Source organism: Trichomycterus rosablanca, chromosome 17, assembly GCF_030014385.1.
Source record: "Trichomycterus rosablanca isolate fTriRos1 chromosome 17, fTriRos1.hap1, whole genome shotgun sequence".
Lineage (NCBI taxonomy): Eukaryota > Metazoa > Chordata > Actinopteri > Siluriformes > Trichomycteridae > Trichomycterus > Trichomycterus rosablanca.
In genome coordinates, this window is record NC_086004.1 from 16,578,410 (window position 1) to 16,595,717 (window position 17,308).

Below are 17,308 nucleotides of genomic sequence, written 5' to 3' on the forward strand. Positions count from 1 at the left end.
TTGTCTGAGGCTGTGGACAGGTGTCTTTTATACAGATAACGATGTCAAACAGGTGCCATTAATACAGGTAACGAGTGGAGGACAGAAGAGCTTCTTAAAGAAGAAGTTACAGGTCTGTGAGAGCAAGAAATCTTGCTTGTTTGTTATTGACCAAATACTTATTTTCCACCATAATTTACAAATAAATTCTTTAAAAATCCTACCATGTGATTTCCTGGATTATTTTTCCCAATTTGGCACTCATAGTTGAAGTGTACCTATGATGAAAATTACAGACCTCTCTCATCTTTCTAAGTAGGAGAACTTGCACAATCAGTGGCTGACTAAATACTTTTTGGCCCCACTGTATATGATGTTGACAATTGTATTTGGTAAATACACAGGCAATGATAAACAATAAATTACAGTTATGGTGATTATTTTTTAATTCTTTATTACAAAGTTGCATATATCTGCACCTGAACTCTCAGATAGATTTCAATATAATATTTGTAATCTCAGCGCGGCTGCCGATTCTCATTGGAATGCCATAATAACCAGTTCCTGGAGTAACATAGACTGAAGTCTGGTCTGAGACATGGTAGAGCCCACAGAAATATGGATTCACCAGGAATGCCAAGAGAGTGAAAGGAAATATTTGGCCAGCATGAGTGTGACCTAAAAACAAGCACATACATCGTACTGTTTATATGATTTATATTTAAGAAAAAGCAAACAAAAATGTTTACTAGTGATCTTAGTTTTAATAATATATGTCTGGTCTTAATTATCTTTTCAGACAATTATGTGTGTGATTTGTACAACTGAATATCCTGTAGTTTGGGATTGTCCTGTTTAAAAGTACTGTCTTGTTTTAAATCTTTTTTCTACCTTAATATTTTACACGTATTGCCTGTTTGCATACATTTTATCTGTTTTAACCCCATAGACCAACCTACATTTCCATTACACCAACATTTTATTGGTAAACATGTGTTTATCATGAACTAAGTAGAGTTGGAAAATGTAATAATCATGTCATGTTTTACCTTCCTTCCACCCAGCTATTACTGAGCTAATGCAGTTGTGTTGGCTAATACAAAATGAACAATATACACTAGTGGAATGCTCTCACAATCCAGGTTCAGTCTTTTGAGAGATTTAAGAAATGTATATTACCCATGTTAACACAATGATTTTTTTAAGTATGCATGGGGATGGTTATTTTGCATAACTGGATCCAGTTTGCTTTTTAAAGTGCATATTGGCTGTTATTTGACCATGGATTCATTGGATCCAATAATCTTAATGACTGAACCTGTGCCAATGCACCTCATGTTGTAATGTGGCAAAAATCATACATGGATATTTTCCAGTGATCTCAGTTTAATGGGTGTTTTTGCCATCATGTGTAACATTTGATAATTATATAACATACAGTGGATTTATAAAGTATTCCCTTGACTGTTTTGCACATGTTCTGTTATTGATTTGATTTCCTTTTCAAAATCATATTAACCTCCACAGACAGAAATAATATTTTTATTCATATGGGACCAACAGGGGACAGTGACCGAAAAGGCAGGTAAAATTTGCACTTCTGGTTGCTGTACCTGCAGCATTTAGTGCTGTGTCCTCAGCTCAGGTTTAACTGACTAGCAATGTGTGTACTACAGGTACAGGTTTAGCGAAAGGCAGGAGTGTTCCTTTATTAAACACAAATACCTAGTTGGTATATTCTGTGTACTATTAAATTTCTTTCAGGGCTTTATTAGAATCTGAACATAGCATTCTTGTTGGCTGCAAAATTTAAGCAGCTGATTAAAAAAAAAAAATTCCTCTGTCATACTGTAAGAAAAGTACATTAAACAAATACATTAAAGGTGGTTATTTTCTATTGATGGTCATGGCAGAGGTAATATGAGGTTATCTATATCAGTCACAGATGGCCTACAGTCAGTAATTAATTATTTACAAGGTTCACCAAACTGTAGCTAGAGGGCAGGTGAAGCAACTTAAATGTATGTTTGATTTGGAAACCTTATAAAATGTGACTTGTTCAAAGTCCACTATCATTACATGTGAAGTACCATCAAAAGTTAATAATGTAAGTTACAAAATATGTAACTAGATTCATTTATACACAAAACAATATGCAAAATAACCACATCAGAACATTTACCTGACAGAACTAAGTTGATGTCTGGCCTTTGTTTGAGAGCCATTTTAGCAGCATAAGGCTGATGAGCCAAAAGAATAATGGGATGTTTTTTACTGCAGCCACTCAGAGCCTTTTCAATATCCATACCATGGCCAGGGTACCTAAAACGAACAAAAAATAAGTTCACTATCCCATGAAGCTTTTAAAAAAGTGTATGAATTATTAAACAATTAAAAATAGTTCAATGCAAAAAAATGACTATAAATGACATTTGTGTTATAGTACATATACAGTATGGACAAAAGTATTTGGACACTTGACCATGAGCTTGCTGGACATCCTATTATGGAGTAACCTCTATGTGATCTTTTCTGTTATTACAACAGCCATTTTTCTGAGAAAGCTTCTCACAAAACTTTAAAGTATCTCTGTAGGAATTTGTGCAAAATAACCCAAAATTTCACAATAAACCTTAGTATTTTTTGTAAACACACATTTTAGCATACACACTAAAGTATCTTTGGCTGGTGGGTAAAACATTCCTATACTAATCAAACAAGCATTACAACAACTAAATCTTGTGGGATAGATAAGGTAGTCTTGTGAAGAAAAAAATGACCCTCTTCCCAGTTTCTTTTATTTTTGCATATTTTTCACAATTACATGTTTCAGATAATTAAATGTAAAACATATGATACTAATTTTAGACAAAGATTACCCAAGTAAACACAAAATGCTGTTTTTTTTTAACTGACAATTTTATTTTTTAAGGAAAAACCCTGTTTTTCCCCACAAGCTTGGATGCAACCTGGAACAGTAGTGAACCTTCCCAGGAATGGCCTGTCTACGTACATTTCATCAAGAACGCAGACAAGATCTAAAGCACTGACGGCCTCATTTGCCTCACTGTCAAAGTAGACAACTCCACAATAAGAAAAACAATATATGGAGTGATCATTTAAATCTGCATACTTTGGTTGTCTATCCTACATAAAATTTGTTTGTAGGTCTGAAATATTTAAGTTAGCAAAAATAGAAAAAATCAGGTGAGAAGCAAATACTTTTTACTGCACTGTAGGTCTTGATAGGGTGCGTTAGACTAACCGAAGCATGCTAGCCTCCAGGTCATCTATGCCAGCAAGACAGATCCAATCCTGGCTTTGTTCATGTGGAAACACTCGAACATGGCTGTTGTGAAGAGGTTTGATACCCTTTGAGTGCAAGAACTCAAACCAGCCTTCCACATCAGCAGTGTAGTAGTCATGGTTTCCTAATGTCCATAGAAGCACAGGAAATTATTTGTGAATATTTCAGTATATCAGCTTTTTTATTCTGCACTGACCTGTAGCAAAGTAAGAGCCCAGCCGTGCACGAATGAGGCCAAGTGGTTCTGCTGCAGTCCTCAGCCGGGTTACCTTAGAGTCTGTTAAATCACCAACAATCACTACCACATCTAAAATGAAAGTACACACACACACAAGCCATAAAAATAAAATTCAAAGTTGCTTTGTTATTATGCCAGAATAGTAGGTAAGATTCTGGTGTTTTCTTTAGTGTGCAGAAGAGGTAAAAGGAGATAACCTACAACCTAAAAACCTTTTGGCAAATATTATTTGCTTTCCATCGGCTGCTTTTATTACAACCACTGATGGCATAATAGGACACCATGAACCATACACATTTTTAAATTTAGAAATTATATCTTAAGTTGATTGTTTTTTTTTAATGTGTTGGAAGTTTGTTTTCATGTGGTCAATTAAAAATGATACTTTAAGTGTGTACATACAAAGGTGCAGACAGCCAGTGAAACTGTAACTGGCAAGATTATGGTGGTTGTGTCTGCCAGCAGTGATGCAGTTTGAATAGTTTCATTATGATCACAGCAAGTTTAAATAGACATGAATGTGATTTGAGATTTTATTGCACAATTATCATGGGCCCTAAAGTTAATTTTTGAAGCTCAGGATTACTTCTCTGGGCAAAAACTCTCATCTTATGCTAAGTTTACACTACATGACTTGATCTTGTAATTGGGAGTAAAGGCATTGGGGTTTTCACACTACATGATTGATCAGCGATAGGGGGTCACACACTACACAATCTATCACCAGGAGGAATCTCTGACAATTCTGTCTGGTATTCTAAACTATGTTTTGTCATGAAAACAAACACGAAACGTGATAAGTGGTATAATGATACCATGTCCAAAAATGCATGTCAACAAGAAGCGAGCAATCAAAGTTGTTTGTGCGCTGATGTGCAGCTTAAAAGCATGGAGGAAAAATAAATGAATCTAGGTGAAGCAGTGGATTGGGTTACGTGGCCAGCAGGGATTGTCTGTTCTGCAGAGAGAGAGTTGGAGGTAAATAAATATTTTTTGCAATGCAACATTGGTATTATTATTATTATTGGTTTGGTGTGGACGGTAAGGTCACAAATACTGTAGCTTGTGTGTGTGTGTGTGTTAGTGAATTCTGATAGAAACTACAGTGGTGTTCAAAAAAATAGCAGTCCAATATCTTTAAACTGATAAATCACTGTTTTTAGTAGAAATACTATTTCTACACAGCAAAAAATTTACTTAAGTGTAGTAGAGTAACAAAAATAAAATGAACCCAGCAATTAGGACATGCATGCTGCTCATTCTGAGTAATCGAAGCATTGATTGAAAGGGGTTTGTTCAAAATAATAGCAGTGAGGAGTTCAATTGGTGAAGTCATTCATTCTGCAGAAGAACGGGTGTCAATTTTGGCCCTTATTTAAGGTTAGAGGGTGGCAAATGTTGCACAGGTTGGTCATAGCGCATTTCCTTCTGAAATACTGGATAAAATGGGTTGTTCCAGACATTGTTCTGATGAACAGTGTACTTTTATTAAAAAGTTGATTGTAGAGGGAAAAACATACAGAAAAGTGCAGCAAATTATAGGCTGCTCAGCTAAAATGATCTCAGATGCCTTGAAGTGACAACCAAAACCTGAAAGATGCAGAAGGAAGCATGGAACTACTGTTCAAATGGATCGAAGAATAGCCAAAATGGCAAAGGCTCAGCCAATAATCCCCTCCAGAAAGATCAAGGAACATCTGAAGTTACCAGTGAGTATAGAAGATGATTAAGTGAAGCCAATTTACCAGCAAGAACTCTTCGCAAAGTCCAGTTGTTAAAAAAAGACATCCTGAATGGGTTAAAATTTGCCAAAGAACACATTGACTGGTCCAAAGAGAAATGGCTCAACATTTTGTGGACTGATGAAAGCAAAATTGTTCTTTTTGGGTCTAGTGGCCGTAGACAGTATGTCAGACATCCCCTGAGCACTGAATTCAAGCCAAAGTTCACTGTGAAGGTAGTAAAGCACGGTGGTACAAAATTATGATATGGGGATGTTTTTCATACCATGGTGTTACACCTATTTATCGCATACAAGGGATCATGGATCAATTTAAATATATCAGAATACTTGAGGAGATCATGTTGCCCTATGTCGAAGAAGAAATGTCCTTAAAATGGGTGTTTCCACATGACAATGACCCAAAACATCTTGGTTACAAATTGAGGTAATAGAGTGGCCAGCCCAATCCCCTGACCTCAATCCCATAGAGAACTTGTGTTCTGACATCTGAAGCGCGTTTTTTTTTTTTTTTTTTTTTTTGGCAAAACCCAAAAATGCAGAAGAACTGTGGAATGTAGTCTAATCATCCTGGACAGGAATACATGTTCAGAGGTGCCAGAAGTTGGTCGACTTCATGCAACACAGATCTCGGAAACAACTGTTATGCCACTAAATATTAGTTCAGTAATTTAAAGCAAAGTGAAACCTCAAACATTATAGCTATTTATACATACATTTTTTAAGAAAAATGCAGGCACTACTTTTTTTGAACAGCCTAATATTCATTTTTCTTAACTTTCTGAAAAGAATTAACACAAACTGGCTACATTTTGTTAATGTTTTGATTTAGAATTGAAAGTGTAGTATTTTCAGTGCATTTGCATTTATGGAAATAAAAGTTATTATAATGATTTTGTGCTTCATTCACTGTTTTAAAATCACTGCTATTTTTTTGAACACCACTGTATATCATGCCCCTGCCCAATACATTTACAATTTCTCCCCTGGGTTTACCCTCATCTTGTGTTCTCATTGGCTGTAGCTCTACACCGCACTCACTGCCAGTAAAAACCTAATCGCAACACCTTGCACACTACATGATTTTGAGTCGCAGACAGATATTTAGCATGGTAGATATTTTTCTTCAGTTGATGAGCGATTGGCAAGCCGCTTGGAAATTGTGTAGTGTGAACAAGACATTAGATGAACTGAAAGACAGTGGAAATGTGTTGTGGTCAGATGAGTCCATGGTTCAGATTGCTTTTAGGAAAAATGGACATCAAGTTCTCCTGGGCAGAGATTACAAAAGAACATCCAGACTGTTAAATAAAACAAATATTTATTCACACACAAAAAGTGTTTTTTATGTAAAATTTTACATTATTTGACCATTTAGCCATACATTTCAAAAAATAAATCTGCACTTTTGTCTATTGTGCTAGTGTTCATGACTTGGGTAAACTGCTATAAAATGTGTTGCACTTACCTGGTTCTAACTGATTCACCATGTTAACAATAAGCTGGAGCTTGGAGCGGCCAACCGTTGGTCCCAAATGTATATCTGAAAGCAGGACCAGCTTGAGGCCGTTCATTGACACCGGCAGTTTCTCCAGCGGAATTTCTACATCAACAACCTGCGGCGGCCGTGCCGCATTAAACAGTCCGTATACTGTCAAAAGCGCCGTAACCAACAAAGCCAAAAGCGTCTGCCTGACTGCGCCGCTCGCAGAACCATCCTGGCAATCAGACCTGGGGGAGAAAAGCCGGTGGATGCGGTTCAGGCAGCTGGTTGCCATTAGGAAGAATATGAGGATAACATAAATGCCCAAACACGTAAAGCTAAGCATTGCAAACCAGTGGGGTTCTGTGTCCACCAGCCAAAACATGCTTACATAGCTGCCGTGAGCAAGCGCAAGAAACAGAAGCACGGTCCCACGCCAACATCTCTGTGGCCAAACGCGCGCCACCACACGAGCAGTGCACAGCCGCCTTACCAGGCGCTTCCATATGTACAGAGAGCCCAGCAACAGAAGAGAATTGATAAAGAGTAGAAACTGCACGCGAAACAGAATCGCGCGGGTTTCTATAGGCACTCGGTCCGACACGAGCGTTCTAGATATTAGCATAGAGAAGAACACGACCCCCGTGGCTACTCCCACCTTTCCCTCCGTCGAAAGACGAGTTATCCCGAACATTATGCCGCAAACCGACCGCTAGTACAGTTCACGCCATAGCATGTGCACTACAGTGTTAATTAATTAAACATGTACTTGTTTTGTACATGTTTAGTACAATTAAATACACCTATATTATCCAATAAAGTCAGATTACTGGTTTGCCATGCACTTCCGCCAACAAGCAGTTCAACGTACGTGAAAGGGGCGTGGTTAACCTGGGACTTCGCGATGGGATCGGCTACTTGAGAGGTCAATTCAGAAAAGCGGTTATGCTACTGGTCGACACGCTCTCCACACTGTTTTGGATTGCCGCAGCCCTGCCCACTCACCGGCGGAACAGCCAATCTAAATAATTGTGGGCAGGATTACATGTTACAGATGACAAAGGGGCAGTGTATACTGGAGAGAAAAAATCCGCTGTGCTCTAAGGGAACGCTAGATTGAAATAGAGGAGTCTAGGACTTTGAGGCTTATTTGCTATTTAGATTAAATAAGTACTAAATTTAAACTTATAATTAAACTTGTGGCCTCATAAGGTAAACATACATTCCGCAGCCATACCTTTGTAATGTGTGCAGCATGTGGTTTTGCAATGTCTTGTTAAAAAAATGCATGGACGTCCCTGGAAAAGATGACGTCCTGAAGGCAAGGCAAGGCAAGTTTATTTGTATAGCACCTTTTATACACAGTAGGCATCACATGAAGGCATCACATGTTGCTCTAAGATCTCAATGTACTTTTCTGCATTAATGCTGCCATCACAGGAGTGTAAATTACCTTTGCCAGGGCACTGACACAGCCCCATACTATGACAGACCCTGGCTTTTGGACTTGTTGCTGATAACAGTCTGGAGGGTCCTTTTCGTCTTTGGTCTGAAGCACACAGCATCTATTTTCCCCCCAAAAAAAAGACCTGGAATGCTGATTCATCTGACCACAATACACATCTCCACTGTGTGATGGTCTAACCTAGATGCCTCAGAGCCCTGAGAAGTCGATGCCGCTTCTGGACATGGTTAACATAAGGCTTCTTTTTTGCACAGTAAAGTTTTAAGTGGCATTTGTGCATGTTACTCTGTATTGTAGAGCTTGACAGGTTTGCCAAAGTAATCCCTTGCTCATGTGGTTATATCAGCTACTGTTGAGTGGCGGTTCTTGATGCAGTGCCATCTGAGGGATGCAGTGCCATCTTGGCCTTTATGCACTGAAATTCCTCTCGATTCCTTGAATCGTTTAATGATATTATGCACTGTAGAGGGAGAAATATGCAAATCCCTTCCAATCTTTCTTTGAGGTACATTGTTTTTCAAACATTTCAATAATTTTCTCACACATTTCTTGACAAACTGGAGATCCTCTGGCCATCTTTGCTCATCAAAGACTTGCCTTTCCTGGATGCTGCTTTTATACAAAACCATGATTACAATCACCTGTTGACATCACCTGTTTGGAATCACATAATTATTTAGTTTTTTCACCTCATTATTAGCCCTAAACTGCCCCTGTCCCAGCTTTTTTTGAAATGTGTTGCAGGTCTGAAATGCAGGAATGAATGTTTATTAATAAATGAAATAAGGTTGAGCAGACAAAACATGAAATATCTTGGGTTCAAACTGTCTGCAATCAAATTAAAGTTAAAGTAAATGTAGGGAACACTGCATATTTATTTTATTTCCATTTTCAATGTCAATTGGTAATTGGCAATCTTCTTGTAGCCTTGGCCATCTTCATGTAGCGCAACAATTAGTCTTTTAAGATCCTCAGAGAGTTCTTTGCCATGAGGTGCCATGTTGGAACTTTCAGTGACCAGTATGAGAGAGTGTGAGAGCTGTACTACCAAATTTAACACACCTGCTCCCTATGCACACCTGAGACCTAGTAACACTAACGAGTCACATGACATTTTGGAGGGAAAATGACAAGCAGTGCTCAATTTGGACATTTAGGGTAGTAGTCTCTTAGGGGTGTACTCACTTTTGTTGCCGGTGGTTTAGACATTAATGGCTGTATATTGAGTTATTTTGAGGGAAGAATAAATTTACACTGTTATATAAGCTGCACACAGATTACTTTTCATTGTGTCAAAGTGTCATTTTGTCAGTGTTGTCCCATGAAAAGATATACTTAAATATCTGCAGAAATGTGAGGGGTGTACTCACTTTTGTGATACACTGTATATACAATCTGTGTAAATAACCCCAAAGAATAACAATGTTTTTGTATTTGTTTAGTAAGTGCTAATTATTTTGTATTTTATTGCCTGTGAATTTAACCACCACATACAGTATGTTTGTATGAGGGACTTTTATTGTGAAACTAGGTGAACTCAGGTTAACGGTAAAAAACAGATTAGTTTGGCGGCAGAGCAGCAGCTGAAAGGAGCAAATAAAGCAGCTTTTATATGGTTTTAGCCCCCCTTTAAGAGGCACAAGGTGTGTAAGTTATGTTTTATTGTTAATTAGTATGTTTATATTATCTATAAGTAAAGTTTGATAAATGCGTCTGTCGGAAGGATCCGCACATTAGCGCGAATGCTAAAGCTAACATTGCCCAACGTATGTATGTAATGCAAGAGGGTAGTTTTGTATGTTTGCAAGGGTATGTAACGAATTGTTATGTTAGTTTATGTGCTTATGTACATGTTTATATGGAAAGGTTGTTCTAGAAGAATGTGTCATAATTGTTTGTATGTTTTATTTCTTTCAGCTCTTACGGTGGTTTATTTTGTATTAATGCTCAGAAGGTTTAACGTAAGCTGTCAAGGAGAAGCAATAAATGCAATTTATACCATCAGTCAAGTCTCAAGCCATCATTTAAAGGGGGATGCTACAGTAAGAGCTTTGGCTTTCACCGAATTACTGTGCTGCAAAATAAAACGGCTTGTACGGATAAATACACGGACAGCACAGAGTCGGTGTGGTGGTCAAGAAAGTTTTAAGGCACACTGCTACATTAAGACCTGAAACATGTCCACGTCCACATCAAACACAAAGGACAACGAAGAGCAGATTATTACTCTTCAAAGAGAGATTGAAGAAGGCAGAGACATTCTCCAAAGAGAAACTACAGAGGGCGCAGTAAGACGTGAAATAAAGGAAAGCATACAGACTAAAGAAAAAATTCTAACTGAACTAAAAGGTAACGTTCAAAACACTAAAGAGCTGCCCAGAAGATCTGAACGCCCACGAGTTCTTACAGAAAAAATGCAAACTTATCAAAAGGAGGAATTTCATAAAAAAGAGAAAAGACTTTTAAGTTTGTATGAACAATGGAAAGTACAAGCCCGAAAGGCAAGGCAAGAATTGAAATTAGATATTTCAGAAAGGCATTTGACATCGCTAATAGACAGTCTCGAAGGGGCAAAGGGTGACATTAACAAACTTTATGACGAATTAAGAGAATACATTCCACCTGCTGCTGAGGTAAGGCGTAAGGTTGATGCCTGTGATGCCGTGACTAAAGACATTATCAAAATAATTTATGAGAGATTAACTGGTGTAAATGGAGAATTTGATGCTGAAATCGAAAGGCAACGTCTGCGTGAGCTACTTGTTCCTGACTACGCTTGTTCCATATATGGTTCAACAGCTTCACAGTCAAGCATCAGTCATCACTCCGATTCCTCTTGCATTGCAGCCAAACGAGCAGATGCAGCTGCAGAATTAGCAGCAAAAGAGGCTGAATACAAGGTCTTACAGGAGGAAAGGAAAGTTAAGGAACGGATAAGAACCATGGAGGAACAACAGAAAAAGGAATTAGAAATTCACAAGTCCGAATTAGAATGCTTGCAAGCTGAAAAGAGCGTCAAGGCTGCTCACGCCAGACTAGAAGCTTATGACAGAGAAGTGAAACAAGAAAATGACATTTATTCAGTTCACAGGGATCCTGCAAGTCAAAGTCATGTGTCTCACTCTGCCAATCAGCAGTCTAATGAAGTCCGATCAACTTCAACAAACGACATATCTTTCTTAGCCCAAGCTGTTCAAGACAGCATAGCCATGAACAGACTGCCAGTTCCAGAACCAACAGTGTTTAATGGCAATCCACTTCACTTCATTGAATGGAAAGCTTCATTTATGTCACTAATAGATAGAAAGAACATCCCTGCATCGGACAAACTGCACTTTCTTAAGAGATATGTCAGTGGTTCGGCCCAAAAATATCTTGAGGGCACCTTCTATCGTAAGGACGAGGAAGCTTATAATGATGCGTGGAAGAAGTTAAATCGGCGATATGGCCAGCCATTTATAATTCAAAGAGCCAAAAGAGAGAAGCTGTCAGATTGGCCAAAATTACAGTCCAAGGATGCTGAAGGATTAAGAGATTTCTCTGATTTCTTGAATGCATGTCTGCAGGCAATGCCTCATGTGAAGGGTTTGGACATTCTAAATGATTGCGAAGAAAATCAAAAGTTGACACTAAAATTACCAGACTGGCTAGCTACTCGATGGAACCGTCAGGTCACAATAGCCCTCACAGAAGGAAAGGAATTTCCCTGTTTCCAGGATTTTGTTCAGTTCATGACACTAGAAGCAGAAATTGCCTGCAATCCAATCACTTCCACTTTTGCACTACGTTCATCTGAGTCTTACAATGATCAAAGGAACACAAAGATTAAAAGGAATAAGGCCAGTGTCTTGAACACTCAAACTCTTGAAGACAGTAATGATCACCCAGCAAATCAAGAAAGAAAGAAAACTCAGTGTATGCTGTGTCACGATACCGGTCATTATCTGCATAAGTGCCCAGAGTTTATGTCCAAGTCTCTAGAAAGCAGAAGGGCTTATGTTAAAGACAACAGGCTGTGCTATGGTTGTTTAAGGCTGGGCCATGGTGCCAAGGAATGTCGGCGTCGACACACCTGTGAGTTGTGTAAAGGTAGACACCCTACTTGTCTCCATGACGACAACTATAAGAAAACCACTAAGGGACCCTGGCAAAGCAAGGATTCGCGACCAAAGCATGAAACTGAGCCTACGGCTGTTATGTCACTCAATGTCCATAGTAAAGGTCAAGAAGTTAGTACCTCAATGATAGTGCCGGTATGGGTGTCTTATAAAAGGAATCCATCTAAAGAAAAGCTTGTTTATGCGCTTTTGGATACGCAGAGTGACACCACCTTTATTGATGAAGATGTAAGCAAGGAATTACAGGTGGCTACACAGCCAGTAAAACTAAAACTTACTACAATGATGGGAGAAAATAGAATCATGAAAAGTGAAAGAGTTTCGGACCTTTGTGTAAGAGGCTATGACTCCACTATACATATTGACCTCCCTTCTACCTACACAAAGGACTGTATACCTGCAAATCGAGAGCACATACCAACTCGTGAGACGGCAAAACATTGGGAACACCTCACAACCATCGCAGATAGTTTACCTCCTCTTCTTGACTGTGAGGTCGGTCTCCTAATTGGATACAACTGCCCCCGAACTCTAGTCCCAAGGAGGGTCATATCTGGTAAAGATAATGAGCCATATGCAATTCTTACAGATTTGGGGTGGAGTATTGTAGGCTGCTCAACACTGCAAGCTGGTACATTTATGGCAACTGGTCATTGTCATCGAGTAACTGTTAAAGAGCTCCCTGCAATGACACCAGTCGATGCAATCAAAATTCTCGAGTCTGATTTTAAGGACACCCATGGAGATGGCAAAACTGTCTCTCAAGAGGATCTAATTTTTCTGGACATACTGAGGAAAGGCATAAGGAAAAATGAACAAGGACATTATGAAATGCCCCTGCCATTTAAGGAACGACCATGTCTGCCTGACAACCGGCAGCTTGCTATAATAAGACTCAATCACCTAAAAAGGAAATTCTCTGTAAATGAGAAGTACAAGGATAATTACATTATCTATATGAAGGATCTCATTGAAAGAGGTGATGTAGAGGAAGTACATGAAGAAGGTGCTGGTGGTGAAAAATGGTACATTCCTCATCATGGAGTATATCACTCAAAAAAGCCGGACAAGTTGCGAGTTGTATTTGACTGCTCTGCAAGACACAAAGGTAACAGCCTCAATGAACACCTACTGTCAGGTCCGGATATGATAAACAATCTAACAGGTGTTCTCATTCGCTTTCGCCAGCATCACATTGCTTTGATGTGTGACACTGAGAAAATGTTCCATCAATTTCATGTCCCAATTAAAGACCGTGATTATCTACGTTTCTTGTGGTGGACAAATGGAGACACTAACACACAACCCCGAGACTACCGAATGAAAGTCCATCTATTTGGTGCAGTGTCTTCTCCAGGTTGTGCGAACTATGGGCTAAAACAGCTGGCAAAAGATAACAGTCATTTATATCCAATGGGTGCACAATTCATTGCAAGAGACTTTTATGTGGACGATGGAGTAACAAGTGTAGAGTCAGCAGAAAGGGCTATTGAGCTGGCACTAGAAGCACGTGAACTATGTGCAAATGGTGGTCTCCGTCTTCACAAATTCGTATCAAATAGTAATGTGGTCCTACAGAGTATTCCTCCATCAGAACGTGCAACAGACACTAAAACGAAAAACCTCACATTGAATGATATGTCTCTTGAGAGAGCACTTGGAATTCACTGGGACATTGAAAGTGACAGTTTCACATTCAAAATTACAGCAAAGGACCAACCAGCAACACGTCGGGGCATACTGTCCACTGTTGCCTCCATCTACGATCCCCTGGGTATTGTCGCTCCATATCTCCTTAATGGCAAAGGGATCCTGCAGGAGATGTGCCATCAAGGTACTGGTTGGGATGATCTACTACCTGAAAGACTAAGGCCACGGTGGGAGAGATGGCTAGATGATCTCACAAACTTAGAAAGAATTAGTATAGCCCGATGTTATGTACCAACTAACTTTGGGAAGGTGAATAAAAGGGAACTACACCACTTTTCAGATGCTAGCAATAAGGGATATGGTCAATGCTCCTACCTGAGGTTGAAAAATGAAAAGGGAGAAGTTCATTGTGCTCTTATCATGGGCAAGGCCCGTGTTTCTCCTTTGAAGGTAGTTACCATACCCAGACTGGAACTGACAGCAGCAGTAGTCTCAGTCACAGTTAGCAACATGCTCAAAGAAGAGCTAAGCTACACCAACGTGGAAGAGTTCTTTTGGACGGATTCCAAAGTTGTATTAGGGTATATAAACAACGATGCTCGACGCTTCCACACCTTTGTAGCAAATAGAGTACAGAAAATACGCCACTGTTCGAATCCTCAACAGTGGGCCTATATATCAACTGATGAGAATCCCGCCGATAATGCCTCCAGAGGAAGAACGATAGATGAGCTACTTTCATCTAATTGGTTTACGGGCCCCAAGTTTTTATGGGAAAAGGAAATTAAACCTTCAACAGAATTGATCCATGATCTTCCAATAGGAGATCCGGAAGTCAAAAGGTCCCATGTACTTCAGACAAGGACCAAAGAACAAGTGACCCTTGCAGACAGGCTGTCTAAGTTTTCCTCATGGTCACGAGCCATCAAAGCAGTAGCACGTCTTTTACGTCGTGTAAAGAAAGACAAATCAAATACACTCTCCACGGTAAAAGAAAGGCAAAGCGCAGAGCTTCTTTTCATCAAAGATCTACAAAAGCAAGCTTATGAAAATGAAATAAAGCTGTTGAGCAAGGGAAGTCAATTGCCAATTCACAACAAACTGTACAGTCTTGATGTCTTTCTGGATAAAGATGGTGTACTCAAGGTGGGAGGAAGACTTGGTCATTCATCCTCCTCAAGTTCATTCAAACACCCAAAGGTCATCCCTAAAGGTCATCACATAACCAGTTTGATAATTGCTCATTACCATGAGAAGGTAAAACACCAGGGCAAAGGCTTCACTATCAATGAAATCAGATCCAATGGCTATTGGATTACTGGACTAAACAGAGCAGTTGCATCTCACATTCATCAGTGTGTTACATGTCGAAAGCTCAGAAGACCAGTTGAAGGTCAAAGAATGAGTGACCTACCTACAGAACGGGTAGAACCCTCACCACCGTTCACTTTTTGCGGGATGGACTGTTTTGGTCCATTTCTGACTAAACAGGGCAGAAAGCAACACAAAAGGTATGGTTTGCTCCTTACTTGCTTTTGTTCTCGTGCCATTCATATTGAGATGTTAGAAGACATGTCAACTGATGCATTTATTAACAGCTTGAGATGCTTTATTGCATTACGAGGTACTGTTCGTCAGATAAAGTGTGACCAAGGCACAAACTTTGTAGGTGCAAAGAATGAATTGAAGGCTGCATTACAAGAACTTGATATGGATAGACTGAAAACCTTTCTTACGGAAAATCAGTGTGAATTTGTTTTGAATGCACCTCATTCCAGCCATGCAGGAGGAGTATGGGAGAGGCAAATAAAGACTGTGAGAAACGTGTTAAATGCCACACTTCTACTTTCGTCAGGAAGACTCACCGACTCATCTCTACGGACCTTTCTCTATGAAGCTATGGCAATAATTAACAATCGTCCACTCACTGTCGACAATCTGAATAGTCCCAACAGTTTGGAGCCTCTCACACCAAATCATCTAATCACTATGAAATCCATCACAGCTTTACCTCCTCCAGGTAAATTTGAAAGAGAAGATCTGTATGGTCGCAAAAGATGGCGTCAAGTTCAGTATCTGACAGAACAATTTTGGAGTCGTTGGAAAAAGGAGTACTTGCACAACATCATAGCAAGACAGCGTTGGCATATTACTAAAAGGAACTTGCAAATTGGAGATGTAGTGATAGACTCACAGGACACTTTACCAAGGAACTGCTGGAGACTCGGAAGGGTCATAGAGACTGTTATTGATAAGGACGGTCTGGTTAGAAGGGCTAAAATCTCTTTAGGAGATAGAAATTTAAACAAAAAAGGTGAACGTCTTGGAAAGCCTTCAGTGGTAGAACGACCAGTTCAAAAGTTGGTTTTATTGCAAGAAGCGGTTTAGAATGGTACAAGGACTGTAAACTGTGAAACATTAAGAGTTATTTCAAATGTGGAAATTATATGTGCATGTTCTTTAGTTAAAACACATATAATTTGGTGGGAGTGTAAATAACCCCAAAGAATAACAATGTTTTTGTATTTGTTTAGTAAGTGCTAATTATTTTGTATTTTATTGCCTGTGAATTTAACCACCACATACAGTATGTTTGTATGAGGGACTTTTATTGTGAAACTAGGTGAACTCAGGTTAACGGTAAAAAACAGATTAGTTTGGCGGCAGAGCAGCAGCTGAAAGGAGCAAATAAAGCAGCTTTTATATGGTTTTAGCCCCCCTTTAAGAGGCACAAGGTGTGTAAGTTATGTTTTATTGTTAATTAGTATGTTTATATTATCTATAAGTAAAGTTTGATAAATGCGTCTGTCGGAAGGATCCGCACATTAGCGCGAATGCTAAAGCTAACATTGCCCAACGTATGTATGTAATGCAAGAGGGTAGTTTTGTATGTTTGCAAGGGTATGTAACGAATTGTTATGTTAGTTTATGTGCTTATGTACATGTTTATATGGAAAGGTTGTTCTAGAAGAATGTGTCATAATTGTTTGTATGTTTTATTTCTTTCAGCTCTTACGGTGGTTTATTTTGTATTAATGCTCAGAAGGTTTAACGTAAGCTGTCAAGGAGAAGCAATAAATGCAATTTATACCATCAGTCAAGTCTCAAGCCATCATTTAAAGGGGGATGCTACAATCTGTATTTATTAAAATTTGTGCTACTGTCCCAACTTTTTAAAAATTGGCTTTGTATATAAGAATAATATTTATAACAGTGCGGACTGCACCTTAATGTGTCTATGGCTACAAGTTAAAAACAACCTGTGGTAAATTTTTAATCCTGCATTTATCAGGTTTTTAAAAAAGAAAATTGATGACACAAAGCTCA

The 17,308-nt window shown here is 38.9% G+C and overlaps 2 protein-coding genes across 3 annotated transcripts; one reads left to right on the forward strand and one right to left on the reverse strand.

Annotated features, from left to right (window-relative positions):
* Positions 1-416: 416 nt before the first annotated feature.
* tmppe (transmembrane protein with metallophosphoesterase domain) lies at positions 417-7,562 on the reverse strand. Its single transcript, XM_063013189.1, has 5 exons — positions 6,734-7,562; positions 3,483-3,593; positions 3,245-3,410; positions 2,162-2,301; positions 417-657 (listed from the first exon to the last, which is right to left on the reverse strand). The coding sequence occupies exons 1-5, from the start codon at positions 7,440-7,442 to the stop codon at positions 467-469; spliced, it is 1,317 nt and encodes a 438-aa protein (XP_062869259.1). The 5' UTR covers positions 7,443-7,562; the 3' UTR covers positions 417-466.
* A 2,077-nt stretch (positions 7,563-9,639) lies between these two features.
* Positions 9,640-17,077, forward strand: LOC134331610 (uncharacterized). Of its 2 annotated transcripts, XM_063013089.1 has the most exons (3): positions 9,640-9,856; positions 10,131-15,492; positions 16,991-17,077. In XM_063013089.1, the coding sequence occupies exons 2-3, from the start codon at positions 10,391-10,393 to the stop codon at positions 17,031-17,033; spliced, it is 5,145 nt and encodes a 1,714-aa protein (XP_062869159.1). In that variant the 5' UTR covers positions 9,640-9,856; positions 10,131-10,390; the 3' UTR covers positions 17,034-17,077. The 2 variants fall into 2 exon arrangements, with proteins under 2 accessions (XP_062869159.1, XP_062869161.1); XM_063013091.1 differs by having other exon boundaries at positions 9,640-15,492.
* The last annotated feature ends 231 nt before the right edge of the window (positions 17,078-17,308 follow it).